This window comes from Lepidochelys olivacea, assembly GCF_965140295.1.
Source record: "Lepidochelys olivacea isolate rLepOli2 genome assembly, chromosome: 9".
Classification (NCBI taxonomy): Eukaryota; Metazoa; Chordata; order Testudines; family Cheloniidae; genus Lepidochelys; species Lepidochelys olivacea.
The window spans coordinates 24,577,392-24,591,837 of NC_140419.1; the positions used below are offsets into that span (position 1 = coordinate 24,577,392).

The 14,446-nt window shown below is 41.0% G+C and overlaps 3 protein-coding genes across 6 annotated transcripts in view; 1 reads left to right on the top strand and 2 right to left on the bottom strand.

Annotated features, from left to right (window-relative positions):
• TIPARP (TCDD inducible poly(ADP-ribose) polymerase) overlaps positions 1-3,202 on the bottom strand; it is a 61,163-nt gene extending 57,961 nt beyond the window's left edge. Inside the window, exon 1 of the mRNA XM_084639173.1 lies at positions 2,412-3,202. The gene's annotated coding sequence lies outside the window, so the exon portion shown is untranslated. The remainder of the gene's footprint in view (positions 1-2,411) is intronic.
• A 213-nt stretch (positions 3,203-3,415) lies between these two features.
• SSR3 (signal sequence receptor subunit 3) lies at positions 3,416-8,371 on the top strand. Its single transcript, XM_084639180.1, has 5 exons — positions 3,416-3,705; positions 4,591-4,717; positions 5,685-5,783; positions 6,962-7,093; positions 7,819-8,371. Exons 1-5 carry the CDS (start codon positions 3,567-3,569, stop codon positions 7,883-7,885), a joined length of 564 nt encoding a protein of 187 aa, XP_084495306.1. The 5' UTR covers positions 3,416-3,566; the 3' UTR covers positions 7,886-8,371.
• A 127-nt stretch (positions 8,372-8,498) lies between these two features.
• The window catches only part of KCNAB1 (potassium voltage-gated channel subfamily A regulatory beta subunit 1), a gene marked incomplete at its 5' end in the record, with an annotated part of 237,651 nt that continues 231,703 nt past the window's right edge, over positions 8,499-14,446 (bottom strand). For all 4 annotated transcript variants that reach the window (XM_084639176.1, XM_084639177.1, XM_084639178.1 and 1 more), the window contains 3 exons: positions 8,499-11,946; positions 12,567-12,655; positions 14,138-14,258. In XM_084639176.1, the coding sequence (XP_084495302.1) occupies positions 11,857-11,946; positions 12,567-12,655; positions 14,138-14,258 (300 nt within the window). In that variant the 3' untranslated portion in view covers positions 8,499-11,856. The remainder of the gene's footprint in view (positions 11,947-12,566; positions 12,656-14,137; positions 14,259-14,446) is intronic.

Here is a 14,446-nt window from a genome sequence, read left to right on the forward strand (position 1 = left end):
AAGGAAATGGCTGTTGTTGAGTTTTGAGCCGCCGACGCCACCCAGCACCAGTGGGCTGCTGCTGCCCATCCTCCCTCAGCACTAGTGGGGTCCCAGGCCACCTCACCCAGCACCCACAGCCCTGGACCACACACTCCCCAAGCACCCACAGCCCTTCCCCCCCACAAGTTTTTGTTAGGGGTATATAGTAAAAGTCATAGACAGGTCACGAGCCATGATTTTTTGTTTACTTCCCATGCCCTGTCCATGACTTTTACTAAAAATACCTGTGACTAAAATGTAGCCTTAATTATAACCACTTTACTACAATAAGTTTTCTCTCTCATCCAGCTTTCAACAAATGGCATAAGCGAACAAAGTTATCAAACCAAATAAATGAAAACTAACTTCCTTACCACATGCTCTTGAAGCCTCTTCAGACTGGAAACAAAACTCTTTTAGTCTTTGCAATGTAACTATGTTTAAAAACATATTTAAATATGGTTCAGACATGGCTACGACAATCCCTACTTACAATACTTATTCAGCCAGTTTGGATTTGAAAAGCAAATGGTCTAGTTGACCAGAAGGAAGAAGATACTGTTCCAAAGTGATGTTCTCCCTCCTGTGTGTACCCAGTGCTGGGACAGGAACTTGGATTCCTATCCTACATGCTATATTGCTTAAAAAAAAAAAAAAATTACCCATACTACTAAAACGGAGAAATGTATGTAACGCTCTGGTCAATTCTCTGAGTAATAACATGTCTAAGACAGAAAGTTCCTTTGAGTAGAACATTTGCACACTGCTTAGTCACATAAATAAATAGTATCATTAGTAAACATGTGGTTGTTTTACTGTTTGTTTTAAGAAGAACCCACAGGCAAATCTCAATATTCCCAGTCTTATTTAATAGAAATTTTAGAGTGCCATCTAGGGGCAAACAGCATTTGCCAAAAGACTGCTGAGGTCTGTTGTATAGTATAAAGCATTTCCAGAACACATTTAGTGTAACCTAAAGATGCTGCGATGAACTGGGACACTATGGGTCAGATTTTTAAAGGAAGTTAGGCACCTCAAGACAGACAACTAATGGGATTTTCAAAAGTGTCTAGGTGCCATGGCAGTTAGGCACGTAGGTGTTTTTGAAAATACCACTAAGGTGCCTCTGTGCATCCTTCGGTGCCTAAATACCATTAAAAACTTGGACCTATGGAATGTCTTTTTTGAAGAGTTTATGCTTTTTGTTGTTATTTAATTAAATTTTTCACCCTTTTGGGGTGTGAAGAAATCCTTCCAACTACAAGCTAGTACAGTTGTATTGTCTAGAGACAGGCAAAAAAATGGCTTTAAGACAAGGGTGAATGGATTATATGGGGAATCCCATTATTAATTACTGGATTTTACAATTTAGTGAAAATGCAAAACAGTGCTAAAAATGAAACCTCACCGATAGTGCTTAAAATAAAATAGTGTTGTAACAGGAGGGAGGTACAGCATGAACTAATGTTTGCAGGCTAAGGGTACTAAGTGTGAGAAGAAGTAAAGGCACCACCCAATGGTTATAAATGCCCTAGCTATATTTCAAGCCATGACTGACAACTGGGGGAGGGACTCATTTGCTGATGTGTTGTTTCCCCCTTGGCCCATAGGTAGCATGACATCACTGACACTAGCCCTGCTATCACAATACAGTGCCACTCTAAGCAGTCTTGTTGGTCTACATTTTGGTAAATTTCAAATAATTAAATCAACTTTCAATATGAATTTTCAGTTTAACAAAAGGAGGTCCAGAAAGAGTCAACCATGCTTAGATTTTTTCATGGATGTGTCTCTCAAATTAATTTTGAAATTTTCAGGTACCACTTCCCTACAGCACCTAAGTTTTCTCACATCAGAGAGAACAACAAATTCGAAAATTAAGCAGAGAGCTTCAAGATGGATTGATTTATGAGAAACGATTAAAAGAACTAACCATTTCTATTTTGGCTAAACAATAATAAATTTTTTGTAAATTATCCTCATGTATGTGTAAATGTATGTGTAAATACTAAGGACGGAGAGAAGAACTGCTTTGTCCTAGAGGACATGAAGTAATGGAACAAAATTACACCAAGAAAAATATCCTAATAGCAAGATCTATTAGATTATGGAATATTCTCCCAACCCTACTTGTGAAAGTTCCAAAAGTTGAAACAAGCGAGAGACAAATAGCTGCAAAGGAGCTATGCCAACTACATTTTAAAAGGGTGGTTAGGACAAACAGTAAATGTTGTTTACTAGTGCTCTCTTTCCTCCAGTTTCTCACATACATGCTTTCTTACTGGTTTCTTAGTTTTTCAACGTACTTAGCCCAATTTAGTATTCATAATTAAAAATGTCCTAGTAGGGCATGTCCTATGACATTATCCCAGGAGGTACTCACTCATTACCTTAAAAAAACTTGGTCCCCAATCCTGCAAGCTGGCAGATCTCAGTGCTCTCAGCCACAGTAATCATAGCAGGTGGCAACAGCAGCGTTGCACGACGATGAGATCTTGAGGCAACGGTATTCATAGTGTGTAATACAGTCCGTACGTTCCTAGGTGACTTTGCGCAGAGCAGCGACCTCCCGCCATTGCATGCTCACGTTGGTGCAGCGAAGCGCTTTCGGCGCGAGGTCAGCGTGCTGTGCTGCAGGGCTGACACGTAGGTGCGACACCACTGCAAGGCCAGCAACGACCCGGCAGGGTGAGGTCACCGTGGGCCGCTGCTGTGGCACTTCAGAGCACAAGCAGGGGGAGGCGCTCAGGGCTGCACTGGTACCGTGGGACAGACTGACCGAGGCAGCGCCCCTGGGCCAGTCCCAGCTGCCATCTCTTGCGCAGCTGCACCTGTGACACTGTATGCAAAAGGCTGCTTGGGCGAATTCGCTAGTTAGAGTCCATTGCTGGTGGTGACAGAGAGGGGACGCGGCGGGGACCGACCCTGGCGCGTCAGAGACCTGGCTCGCGCCAGCGCTTAGCGGCCCGCCAAAGGAGCGAGCGATAACGGCGTCCCCTGACGGGGTGGCCCGAGGCTGTGGAGGGCTCGGCGGGGTGAGGGCTGGCCGTGAACTCGAGGCTCCCGGCTGCGGCCTAGGGCACCTTCCCCCGGGCCCGGATACTGGCGGGGATGCTCCGCCCACCAGCCGGCTTCTTCAGCATCTCTGTGCGCTTACGCCGCTCCACCCCACAGCCACGTCGCCGGCCCCTCTCGAGGCACGTGGAAAGTGACCCCTCCCCCCCTCCAGCGCCTTCCACGTCGGCCGGGCCTGGTGACCCGGAAGCGATCCCCTCTCTGCTGGGAGTCGGAAATATTTTCTCCGGCGTTTGTTTGATACGACGCTCTTGTCGGAATCCGCTCGTTTAGACGGCGGAAACTAGCCGCTTTCCGGGGCGTTTCGCGGCCGGGAGGAGCGGAGAGGCTGCATGTTGACCCCGGAAGGACTCGGGGCAGAGGCGCCCCCCCCGCCCTTCGGCTGTGTGTGCTGAGTGTACGTTGGCTGCCTCAGCTACGGGTCCCGGGCAGGACCAGCGGTTGGCTTTCTCGCTCGGCAGGTCTCGGCGATGGCTCCGAAAGGCGGTAGCGGGGCCCGGCAGCAGTCGGAGGAGGACCTGCTCCTGCAGGACTTCAGCCGCAACCTCTCGGCCAAGTCCTCGGCGCTCTTCTTCGGCAACGCCTTCATCGTGTCCGCCATCCCCATCTGTGAGTGCCCGCGCGGCGAGCCAGCGAGCGGGGCTCTCCTTGGGCCGCCATCCCTGAGGGGCCGGGCGGGCTCGCCCCGGTCGCTCCGTGTCTGGCGGGCTCGGCTCCCGCCGCTTCCTTTCCGGCCCGGCGGTCCCGGGGGAGGGGTCGCGGCTCGAGGCAGCCTCCGTGGTGGCGACGTGGCACGTTAGTGGGGGGAGAGCTGCGGGGTGGAGGGGTCTGAGCAGCGGGCCTATCGCGGCTACGTCCTGTGCCGGGGCCCCCGGGCAGCGGCAAGCCCCTGAGCCCATCTTCCAGCGCTGGCAGCCGGCTGCCTCCTGCCCTGGAGAAGGGAGACGTGATGCGTGAGGCCGGAGCAAACCAGCGGCTCTCGTGGAATCTGCCATGGGCCGTTCGTGTATCCACGGGGGGGATCCCGAGTCCCACCGCGCGCTCTGAAATTGCAGCGCCCTCTGGGGCATTTGCTCCAGCAAGGTGAAGGGAGGCATCGCCTTCCAAATCCTGCCGTGACTAACTTGGCCTTCAGCTTCCCTGCACTTAATTGTGTGGCAGAGGCGTGGGAAAAATTTGTGTAGTGGGGATGCTGAAAGCCATTGAACAAAACTATAAACCCCGTATATGATGGAAACCACTTCAAGCCAGGGGGTGCTACTGCACCCCTAGTACTAGCACCCTTGCTGTGAGAGTGTCACAGATGAGCCCCTAAAAACATAGATCTTCTCTGCCTCAGGAAAATGACATTTTAAAAAATTGACAGCGCTGTCTTATTTCCGTCCAACACATATGACTAATTCTAGAGCAAATGTAGTGAAGACAAAAATGTTCGGAACCTCTCTCGCTTAATGGGGAAGTGAATAAATCTTTATGAATATTCTGGTTTTTTAGGGCTGTACTGGCGGATATGGCACATGGATCTTGTTCAGTCTGCAGTCCTGTACAGTGTAATGACCCTTGTCAGTACATATCTGGTAGCCTTTGCATACAAGAACGTCAAGTTTGTTCTCAAACACAAGTAAGCTTGCTAACAATTTGAATGTATCTTTTCATAACAGAGATAGTGAAATTAACATTTACAGTGGGTTGTTTATTCCAATTTTTATCCAATTCTGGTGTATTGAATAAAGCTCAACTCCCTGAAGCATCATTTGCCACTCGGAGGAGTATCTTAAAGGATGCAGGGTGTGTCCACTGCATGAAAGAGATTCTCTAAGAACGCGTCTCCTCTTCTGCTCCAAAATGTAATTCTAGTTTAAAAATTTTTTTGTTTTACGTAAGGATTGGAGTAGCTTCGGAAGTTCTAATCTGCTTTTCCATGACTTCTGATATTGCATTGGTCAGTGAATTGTCCTAACTCTTGATTGAATGGAGTTCTTAAGCATCAAGCTCAGATTTTGATTGGTAAATTTCTGCTGAAAATCCTAAACCATCAGAAGAAAAATTAGAATGTCATTGGTTTCACTGTGGAGATGAGCATCCTCAGCCAAGTGAATGACTGCTGTCTCAAAATGTCAGTGTGCTGAGGGTTTATGAGACTATTACTTGAAAATCATGCTTAAGTCTGTTCTTACAATTGTTGCATGTAACTCCTGAGATCACTATAGCTGAAAGATCAATATTTTTTTAGTTGTCTGATTTGATGGCCTTAACACCAAACTTACAAGAAAGTTGGTACTTTCCCTTACATTGGCAATCGATTTCTCCTGTTTGTGTAGGTCTATCCCATTTCTGTGTGGAAAGACATTTTTAACGAAAAGGAAAAGAACCAACTTTGGTAAAGGTCTCATGGGCAGCTGTAGTACCAGAAACTACATTTGATTAATTCTTTAAAAATCAACTAGCTTTCAGTTGGTGTCTGTTTAATTTGATACAAAGTTGCTAAATGTTTTGGTTTGTTTTTGACTCCCATAATGTAAATGAGAAGAAACTGTAGTTATTAAACTTTCATATTTTGATTCTGATCAAAACTCATATCATTGCAGAGTAGCCCAAAAGAGAGAAGATGCTGTTTCCAAAGAAGTTACTCGCAAACTTTCTGAGGCAGACAATAGGAAGATGTCTCGCAAAGAGAAGGATGAGAGGTAATCTCCTTTAATTCTCACTGTAATGTTTCATAATATTTTGTATGACTAGGATCCTAATTTTAAAGGCTCTTGATAGGATATTAGTCACTGTCTCTTCCTTCATGACTTGAGAAGACATCTACAGTCCGTGGGAACTCTGCAGCTGATGGATCCTATGGTGAAGCACTTTTGAGCTGAGGCAGGATTGTTAACAGAAAGTCTGTCTTTGGAACCATTTATCAAGACAGGATCAGAGAGGCCAAGACTGACTGTCCTTGGAACGTGAAAACTCAGCTTTTCACAAAAGCGTTCCTATAACTGAGTCTGAATAATGGATTTTTTTTTTTTTTTTAAAAAAAGAGAAGCTGTATTAAGGAGTGGTGAAGGTTAGACCCTTGATAGACAAAGTGGATCTCAAATTTGAATTTAATGACTAAGAACTTTAGTGATGGGTATATTAGGAATACTTTGTTTGATAGCTATAAAAAAACAAACTTAAGACACTTATGACTCTTTTGAGAGGTGCTGATGAATACTTCTGGGAATTGAACCATCAGCTTTTTAGAGCAAGGACCACGTTTTCCCTTGGATTGACAGCATGGACACTGTACCCGCAAAATGAGTATTCATCTCAATCTAGTAATAAAGGTTCAGTTTTTGTGACCTTATGTTTTTCAAGAATCTGGGTCCAAAATGACTTAAGTATGTACGCGTATACTCAATAAATATGGGTTAGTATTTCTGTAACTAGCTTGTCAAGCCTCAAGTAGCCCTGACTGCATTCTCTGTTGTAGAAGCAGCCTGAAAACAGTCAGAGGAGCAGTATGTATGTAGCTAGGCAGGGAATGTCTTTGTATAGTTGTTAAACTTGGTTATTTGGGACACAATTGTGCCCTTGTGGTTTCTTCATATTCTGTTATGGAAAGAAGAAGAGACACAACAATGTTAAACAGCATTGCGTGCATCTGGTTTTATTAATTTATTGGTGACAGAAATGACATAGTCCTACTATGGTGACTTGATGTACAGTAACTCATTCTGTCATGGTAAAAGGTACTTTATCGAGAGGTTTCAGTGTGTCCTTTTTTTACTGTCCTACAAGGTGCTCTCTCTGAAGGAGTGCTGCAGTAGTGGTGTTAGTGTCCAGATTTGTATTAATCTACAAATGTTTAAAATTTATTTGCATTTATACATAGAATTCTGTGGAAGAAAAACGAAGTTGCGGATTACGAAGCAACAACATTTTCTATCTTCTACAACAACACCCTCTTTCTCGTCTTGGTCATCATTGCTTCATTCTTTCTGTTGAAGAATTTCAACCCCACTGTGTATCCTTTACTATTTCACTGTAAACAAGCTGAGAACTGTTCACAAGCTTTTTATTGATAGCCAGGTAGTTTCGTAATTTAGTTTGTCCAATAACATTTGGGCATTAAGTTATAGAACAGCCTAAATAGAGATTACCAAGGCAGCTCCAACCTGTACTTGCATGCTGATGGTTTTTGTTCTCATTTAGCATTGAACGTTCTTGGGTGAACGTTCTCATATGAAGAAGCTGCTGTGGTATGGATAACTTGATGCAATGGTGTGCGCTGCAGTAAGCTAGTTCATGTTAATATGGAACTGCCCTATGATATGTTCTTGTCAGGAAATGTAAATATTTGTTGCTGTGGGCTGTTGTGCTACTCTGCAGTCATTTCCTGAATGTGAAATCACTTCCTCCAGATCTGAAGTAGCTTACTTTATGCAGCACTGATTTGATGCAGTAGTCAAGATATGCTGCCTGGTTAACAGCATTTAAAACTTCTCTTTGGAGGCTAGTCTAGGCTTTATAGATGTTGTTTTTTTAAATTAACACACTTATAAATAGGCTTAATTCCTAATAGCATCTGTCTCTAAACTAGACTTCAAGTATGCAGTATCTATTACAAAAATCAAATGTAGCAAAACTCTGTTTCCACTCTTTCTCTTCAGACTCCTACTGTAGATGTTTATTGCAAGAGACGTTACTTGTGGTAGCTTTAAGTTTACATCCTTAACCTTCTCCCCACAGAAACTACATTCTGTCTATAAGTGCTTCATCTGGACTGATTGCCCTGCTATCTACAGGCTCCAAATAGACAAAACAGTGGTCATCTGTTCATATTTGTGGGTGGATCCAATTTCATTAAAGACTTAAGGGTGGCAAGTGTAAGCAGTCTGAAAACTTGAGCTTTTTTACAACAATAAATGTAAAGCAAACTTTGAATTTAGCTTTGGTTACTTGGTAAGATATTGTAAAAATAAAATTGAATGAATCAAACTTAAGTGGCAGAAGGAAGGAAATATACCAATTCAAAAACTGTTATAAGCTTAACTCCTTGGAATTACTTTGTAATCATAATAAGGATGATTTGTCAGATGTTTCTGTTGGAGTTTTCATAAACTGGATTAGGCTATCACTCCAAAGCACAGAAAATAGCCGTGCTCTGAACTCTGTGGCAGACTTGCAAATATGATGGGGTTTTTGATATGTATAAAAGAGCTTAACCCATTAGTTACAAAAAGTGACAATCCATCTCTTAATACTTATAATTTGAAACGTTTTAATAAAAAGTTCAAGAATACTGACTGTAGTGGGCTTCTTGATATTTACCTTCTAAATTTCTAAGATTTTCAGTTGGCAAACTATAAGTAGAGCTCTGTGATTGTGGCAGCCTGACCTTGCCCTACATCCTGCTAGTGTATTTTCACTCCATGCATCTGATGAAGTGGGTTCTAACCCATGAAAGCTTATGTCCAAATAAATTTGTTAGTCTCTAAGGTGCCACAAGGACTCCTTCTTATTTTTCCCTTTTAAGGACCTGCTCTTCTCCAGGCTTGACACACCTCACAGGTGTGCTGGATTGGGGCTGACTGCATAGAGGATGTCTTTAACCCCTTTTTGACTGGGATGGGGATATGCTAGATTTTCCTACCAATGTCCCTAGTCAACAACCCCAAACTGCTCTATTTGCTCAAAGCTCAATTGCTCTCGTTCTCTTCCCCACCCCCCATAGCCCCTCTAATACCAAAACTTATAGCTAACACAATGGCTGTGTTGCCTATACAAATCTGTGGCATCCTAAAAATTGAACATAGGGACAGGTTAAAATAAAATGCAATACTGAAATACAAGATGTGATACTGTACCATATTTTCATCTACAAGGAAGATTAACTGCCTTTTTAATATTTAAATAAAGCCTCTGCAGAACTTCCAGTTTGCAGTTCTAGAGTGGTGCAAGTATTAGGTCTGGCTTGCCTTAGAGTATGCAGGGTTTGTCTAAGTATTTTACATGGAGAAGCTTAAAGATGACTTTCAGAGAGGAAAAAGTTTGGATATGTTTTGTTCTTTTCTGCTGCTGCTGCAGAAAGCTATCTTTCAGAAAATTGTTCTAGACTGTTTTCAGGTGTTTTCACCTTGAATTGTGGTCTTTTCTGCCATGGGCCACTGGAGAATGGTAGGCTTGACATCACAGGTAAGGTCTGCCTCTTATTCTGTTTGTACAGGGCCTAGCATTAGTGGGATTCATTATACTTTGAGAACAACAACAAACTCCCACTTCTGCACTGAGGTAGAGTTGTGGGGAGGATAGAAACCAAAAAGGAAGAACATGGCAGAATAAATGTTGGGCCCTAATGCATCCAACTCACAAATAGTACCACTGACTCTTAAATGGGACTACAGTACTCACATGCATAGTTAAGAACATGGATTTGCAGGAGAGGGACCTAGACTTTCAGCCTTTTAGGAAGTTGCTGGTATTTTTCTCTAGGTGACAGGTTACCAACAATGAAATGCTGTTACTGTCAGCTCATTGAATATTTTACTAACATCTTTTCTCTTTAGCTTAGTTTTTTTTGGAATGGTTATGTTTGTAAGGCCTGGAGACCATCTTATCAGGTTAGAGTTTCTCCTGAGAATTATATGATGTTATAGGATAAGAAGCTTAACAAATATTTGAAACCCAAATCATTTTTGGACTCTTAATTTAACCGCCCCCTTCATTTTCTCCAAATCATGTCATGCTTGCATAACTGTTTCCCTTTAGAGGAGATCAGTGTCTATAAATCACAGCGATGGTAGGAGTGTCTAAAGTGACAAAGATTGTGTGCTATTATAACCTCCCCCGCCCTGACAGCTGGCTTAGAGATGCTCCCAATGCCATAAGTAGAGTGAAGGTTAGCCTAAAAGTTGTTTGTTGCTTGGCATTCCATTGCTATCTGCCAAATTATTAGACCACTTGACTCTTCGTATTAGTTTTCTCTCTGAATAATGGACAGTGCCATCTCCCTTTTTAATGAGTATTTATTACATTAATCTCTGTAACAGGCAAGAATTCTTAATTTTGGCTTACACAGAGAGAGTGCAGGATTCCTGTATGACTGAGGGGGAAACAAGGAATGTGTCCTAAGAGAAAAGGGACCGGCACAAATAAGGGAATAGTTCAGTCAGTAGCCTGCAAAAGAGTGCATTTCACTTTTTCACCTTTGTAACGAATACTAACTCCTGAAGCCCTTTCACTTCACACAAGAGTTAAGAAGCCAAGAAACTGCACTGATGTATTTAAATATGTCTTAAACTATGCATTAAACATTTTAAGCATGTGGCACTGATCCGTAAAAAGCTGTGGGTGAAACGCACTGTATGGGATGTCCCCCTCATCTAACAATAATGGGCTTTTTTCTGCTCCATGCGCCCTCTTTTGGGCAGCTGATCACTGAAAAAGTAGTAAGATCTTTGTGGGCCAAAGAAATCATTTACATCTCCTTCATTTCAATGGAAAATCTCATTTAATATTTTTATGGATCTTGCAAAACTATTTTCACCTTGCTGCTGAGCGTAATATATGTATTTTCTTGTCCTAAAAACAAAATAATTAATTGATTGTAATAAATGTTCTCGTTAAAAGGTTAGATGCACAAAATGCTTTTATTGTGTACAAGCAGAAGATAGATTGCGGTTCTAATATACAGCAGCTAAGTTCATTTACACATACCATAGATCATGGGATGAAATGGAAGAAAAACATTTTAACTTTAAAAATATCAGTATCTATGGTCTGTTGTTGTCATCTGAAAAATGTGTTCAACTCTGTGTTATGAAGTTAGGAAAAATGGTATATAAGGGTCTTATATGTACTGTACATAACCGTACTCTTCAGTAAGTGTGTTTCACACATGTATTGCATACGTATACACTTCCTAAAGTAACAGTAAATGCATTTTACAAAGCAAAGTGAGGTTACTATATTTATGAAGCTGTTCTTAAAATGGGCAGAATAACTGATAAATGTACCAGTGTTTCCTGTGTAAGGATTAAACACTTTCACAAAACTCATTGTTTAAAAATACTACTTATGGCTGATTTCCAGAATACAGTCAGAGCAAATGTAACCTTTTCACCGAAACAAATATCTGGTTTTCTGATATTTTACACCAACTGTGAATTATATAATGAACAGCTGAGCATACTCAATATGCAGAATTCTTAACTGGACTATTTAGAAGCAGAACCATGTAGTAATTAATTGTCTGACTTTTTACTGTAAGGTCCTTTTTCAGCTACAGCCTAAAGCCTATATAAAAATTGCATTTGAAAATTTTGAACTCGCTCATTCTATGATCTAGCTGAAGAATTTTTATAGTTGAAATTTCTTAGAATGCATTTTTACTAAAACTGTAAGTTTTGTTTTTGTTCATTGAAAAAATATATCTGTACATCCTTCTTTAATTACCAAGTACCTAAAGGATATAAATAGTTTTTGTGGTTGTTGGGTTTTTTTTTTTGCTTCACTGCATAAGCATATGGAGCGAAGAGAAAAGTAAGTCAATGACTTTAGTCAGAGATAAGAATATACAAAGAATATTCTCAGTTGTAAGAGAGATCAACTGTGCTTTTGAATTTTACTGCAGATTGGTGGCAACAGCACACACCTTGAAAAATCCAGTAACAATAGAGACTGAGCAGCAAGCTGCTGCATGAGTCTAATGACTGGATAGTAAGTCAGTACTGTACTATATACAGAGCACTATTTTAACCATGCAGTCCTGTGTAACCATGCATTGCATTATGATCTGTAGTCCTTCTTGCTGATGGGCTTATTCCCTAGAATATTATCTATTTCACTTACAATGTGTGATGTCATCTTGGGAAGAACCTACAGATGAAGAAAACATAAAGCCCACATGTTAACAGGATTGCTTAATGGGTATTCTGGATTAAACAGATTTTCCAAAATTAAACCAATTGTATAAAATAATGTAGGAGTTCTCTGTCTCTGTAGGGTAAATAGTTTACATTTATATGGTGCCTGCCTTCCTTCCTTCCCAAATTGTAATGACTGTATACTAGAAGATCTGCTGTAATTTTCTTCTGAGGATCTCAGGGCATTTTGTAAACTATACACATGTTAAACATAATTGAACAGTGATGGGAGGGAAGTTTGTGGTCAAGGATATCTGAGGAAGCCCCTCATGAAAAATGCTATGGGGTATTTAATATCAGCGCAGACCTCGATTATTAAATTCTCCTGTAGAAGACTACTGGAGATTGGAAAATAATATTTGTGGGCTCCAGTGAAGTAGACTATATTTGTTTCTTTAATTAAAGTTATCAGTAGACTGCAGAGGAACTGGAACTGAAAATGTATTAAACCTTTAAATTCAGGATACTGAACATCCTAGACTCAGGGTATGTACAATGCTACTTTGAAACAACTTTGAAGAGAAGTAAGTAAATGCTCTTGATATTATTAGGATTTATTCATACACTACTTGCCTGAATGGCTCCAAGATTTTCTATCAGTTGCTGTGGATTGGAAGATCCTAGAAGAACAGAACTCACACCTTCATTTCGCAGGCACCATGCTGGGAATAAATTTACATGACTGTTAGGAACACAGGAATTGTCATACTGCATCTAGATCAGTCTAGTCCAGAATCTATTTATCTGACAGTGGTCAATAACACGTTTCAGAAGAGGGTGCAAGAAACCCCTTAGTAGCTAACTATAGAATAACCTGTCCATAGAGCTAGTTTCTTCCTCATCCCTGTCAGATAGTGGTTGGTTTGTGTTCTGAAGCATGAGAGTTTATATCACTTTTTTTTTTAAAGAAGGATCCCATCTAATATAACTGAATGTTTTAATTATCCATGTAAAAGTCAAATTCCTTAAAAAATGTTAATAAGCACTTGATACGTTGTGGTAATGAGTTCCTCAGGCTAACTAGGCATTGTGTAAATATTTCCCTTTTTCAGTTTTGAATTTGCTGCCTTTGTTTCATTGAATGTCTCCTTGTTCTCACATGGGAAAGAGTAAATAGGACTGCTCAATTTACCTTCTCTATATTATTCATTATATGGTATAGCTTTATCTTCTTCCTGATTTATTTCCCCTCTCAACTAAACATTCCCAAACTATTTAACATATGGGAAATGATTAATGACCTCTCCTTTTGAAAAAAGGTGTTTCTTTGCTGTGTTAGCTGTATTTTAAAACACGAGTCAACCAGGTCTCTGGCTATTACAAAGGTACCACATTCCTGGGACGCTGCAAGAAACCAAGGCACTTGTGATTAATTCATAGTAATTGCTAGCTCACTTTATTGCTGTTTTATAAGAAAATGGATATTGTCTTTGTTAGAGGATGATGGGTCAAGAATACAGAGTAGTAGTTTAAACTGGCATTTTACATTATTCTAAAGCATTTCTTCCCTTTCATCTACTCATCATGTTCGGTCAGTGCATGCCTCCTTATAAAGTAGCACTGCATCTTACATCATCAATCATCATCCATCCCCGGCATCCTAGTCTCCGATGAAGTGGGCTGTAGTTCACGAAAGCTTATGCTCAAATAAATTTGTTAGTCTCTAAGGTGCCACAAGTCCTCCTGTTCTTTTTGCAGATGCAGACTAACACGGCTGCTACTCTGAAACCTATTATTATCTAAATGATCACTTGACTTAATCTGTCTTTCTGAGTGATCGCTTGATTTAAATCACATCTTTCTGAAACAGAAAGCTATCTTTACTCACTGTCACTTTGAATGTGCCATTTGAAACGTAGCAGGTCCCAAGGATACTGCTGGTTCTCTGGCTATTAAGGCTTTTAAGTTATCCCTCACTCAGAGACTTAAATGGAATGAGTGAATACTAATGGAGTACCCATGGCTTTGTGCAAGACAGTTGGCAATGATCTGCCAAAGATCAGCAAAGCACAAAATTTAGTATATGTGAATTACTGTACTAGTTTGAGTGGTTTATTTTTCTTTAATACTATGATGTGAACCAAGTCAAGTATCAAGCAAGAGGGGAGAAAGCAGCAATAAATTATACTTTTAGTATTTCTTACCAACTGCTAGCTGAGGTAGTGTGCATCCAAGACGATCTGCAATTGGGGAAAGGTCTTTCAGCTTTATTTGCTGTTTTCTTCCTTCTTCACTTACAATTTTTTCCTTTAGCCACTGGTAGCACTAGGAATCAAGTATATTGGAAGGTTAAAACTAATACTGATTACCAAGACGAGGTGGGTGGACCAACTTCTGTTGGTGAAAGAGACAAGCTTTTCAGCGCCACAGAGCTCTTAGTGTTTGTCTACACTGAAACTTCGTTGGCAAAACTTTTGTCATTCAGGGGCGTTAAAAAAAACACACACACCCCC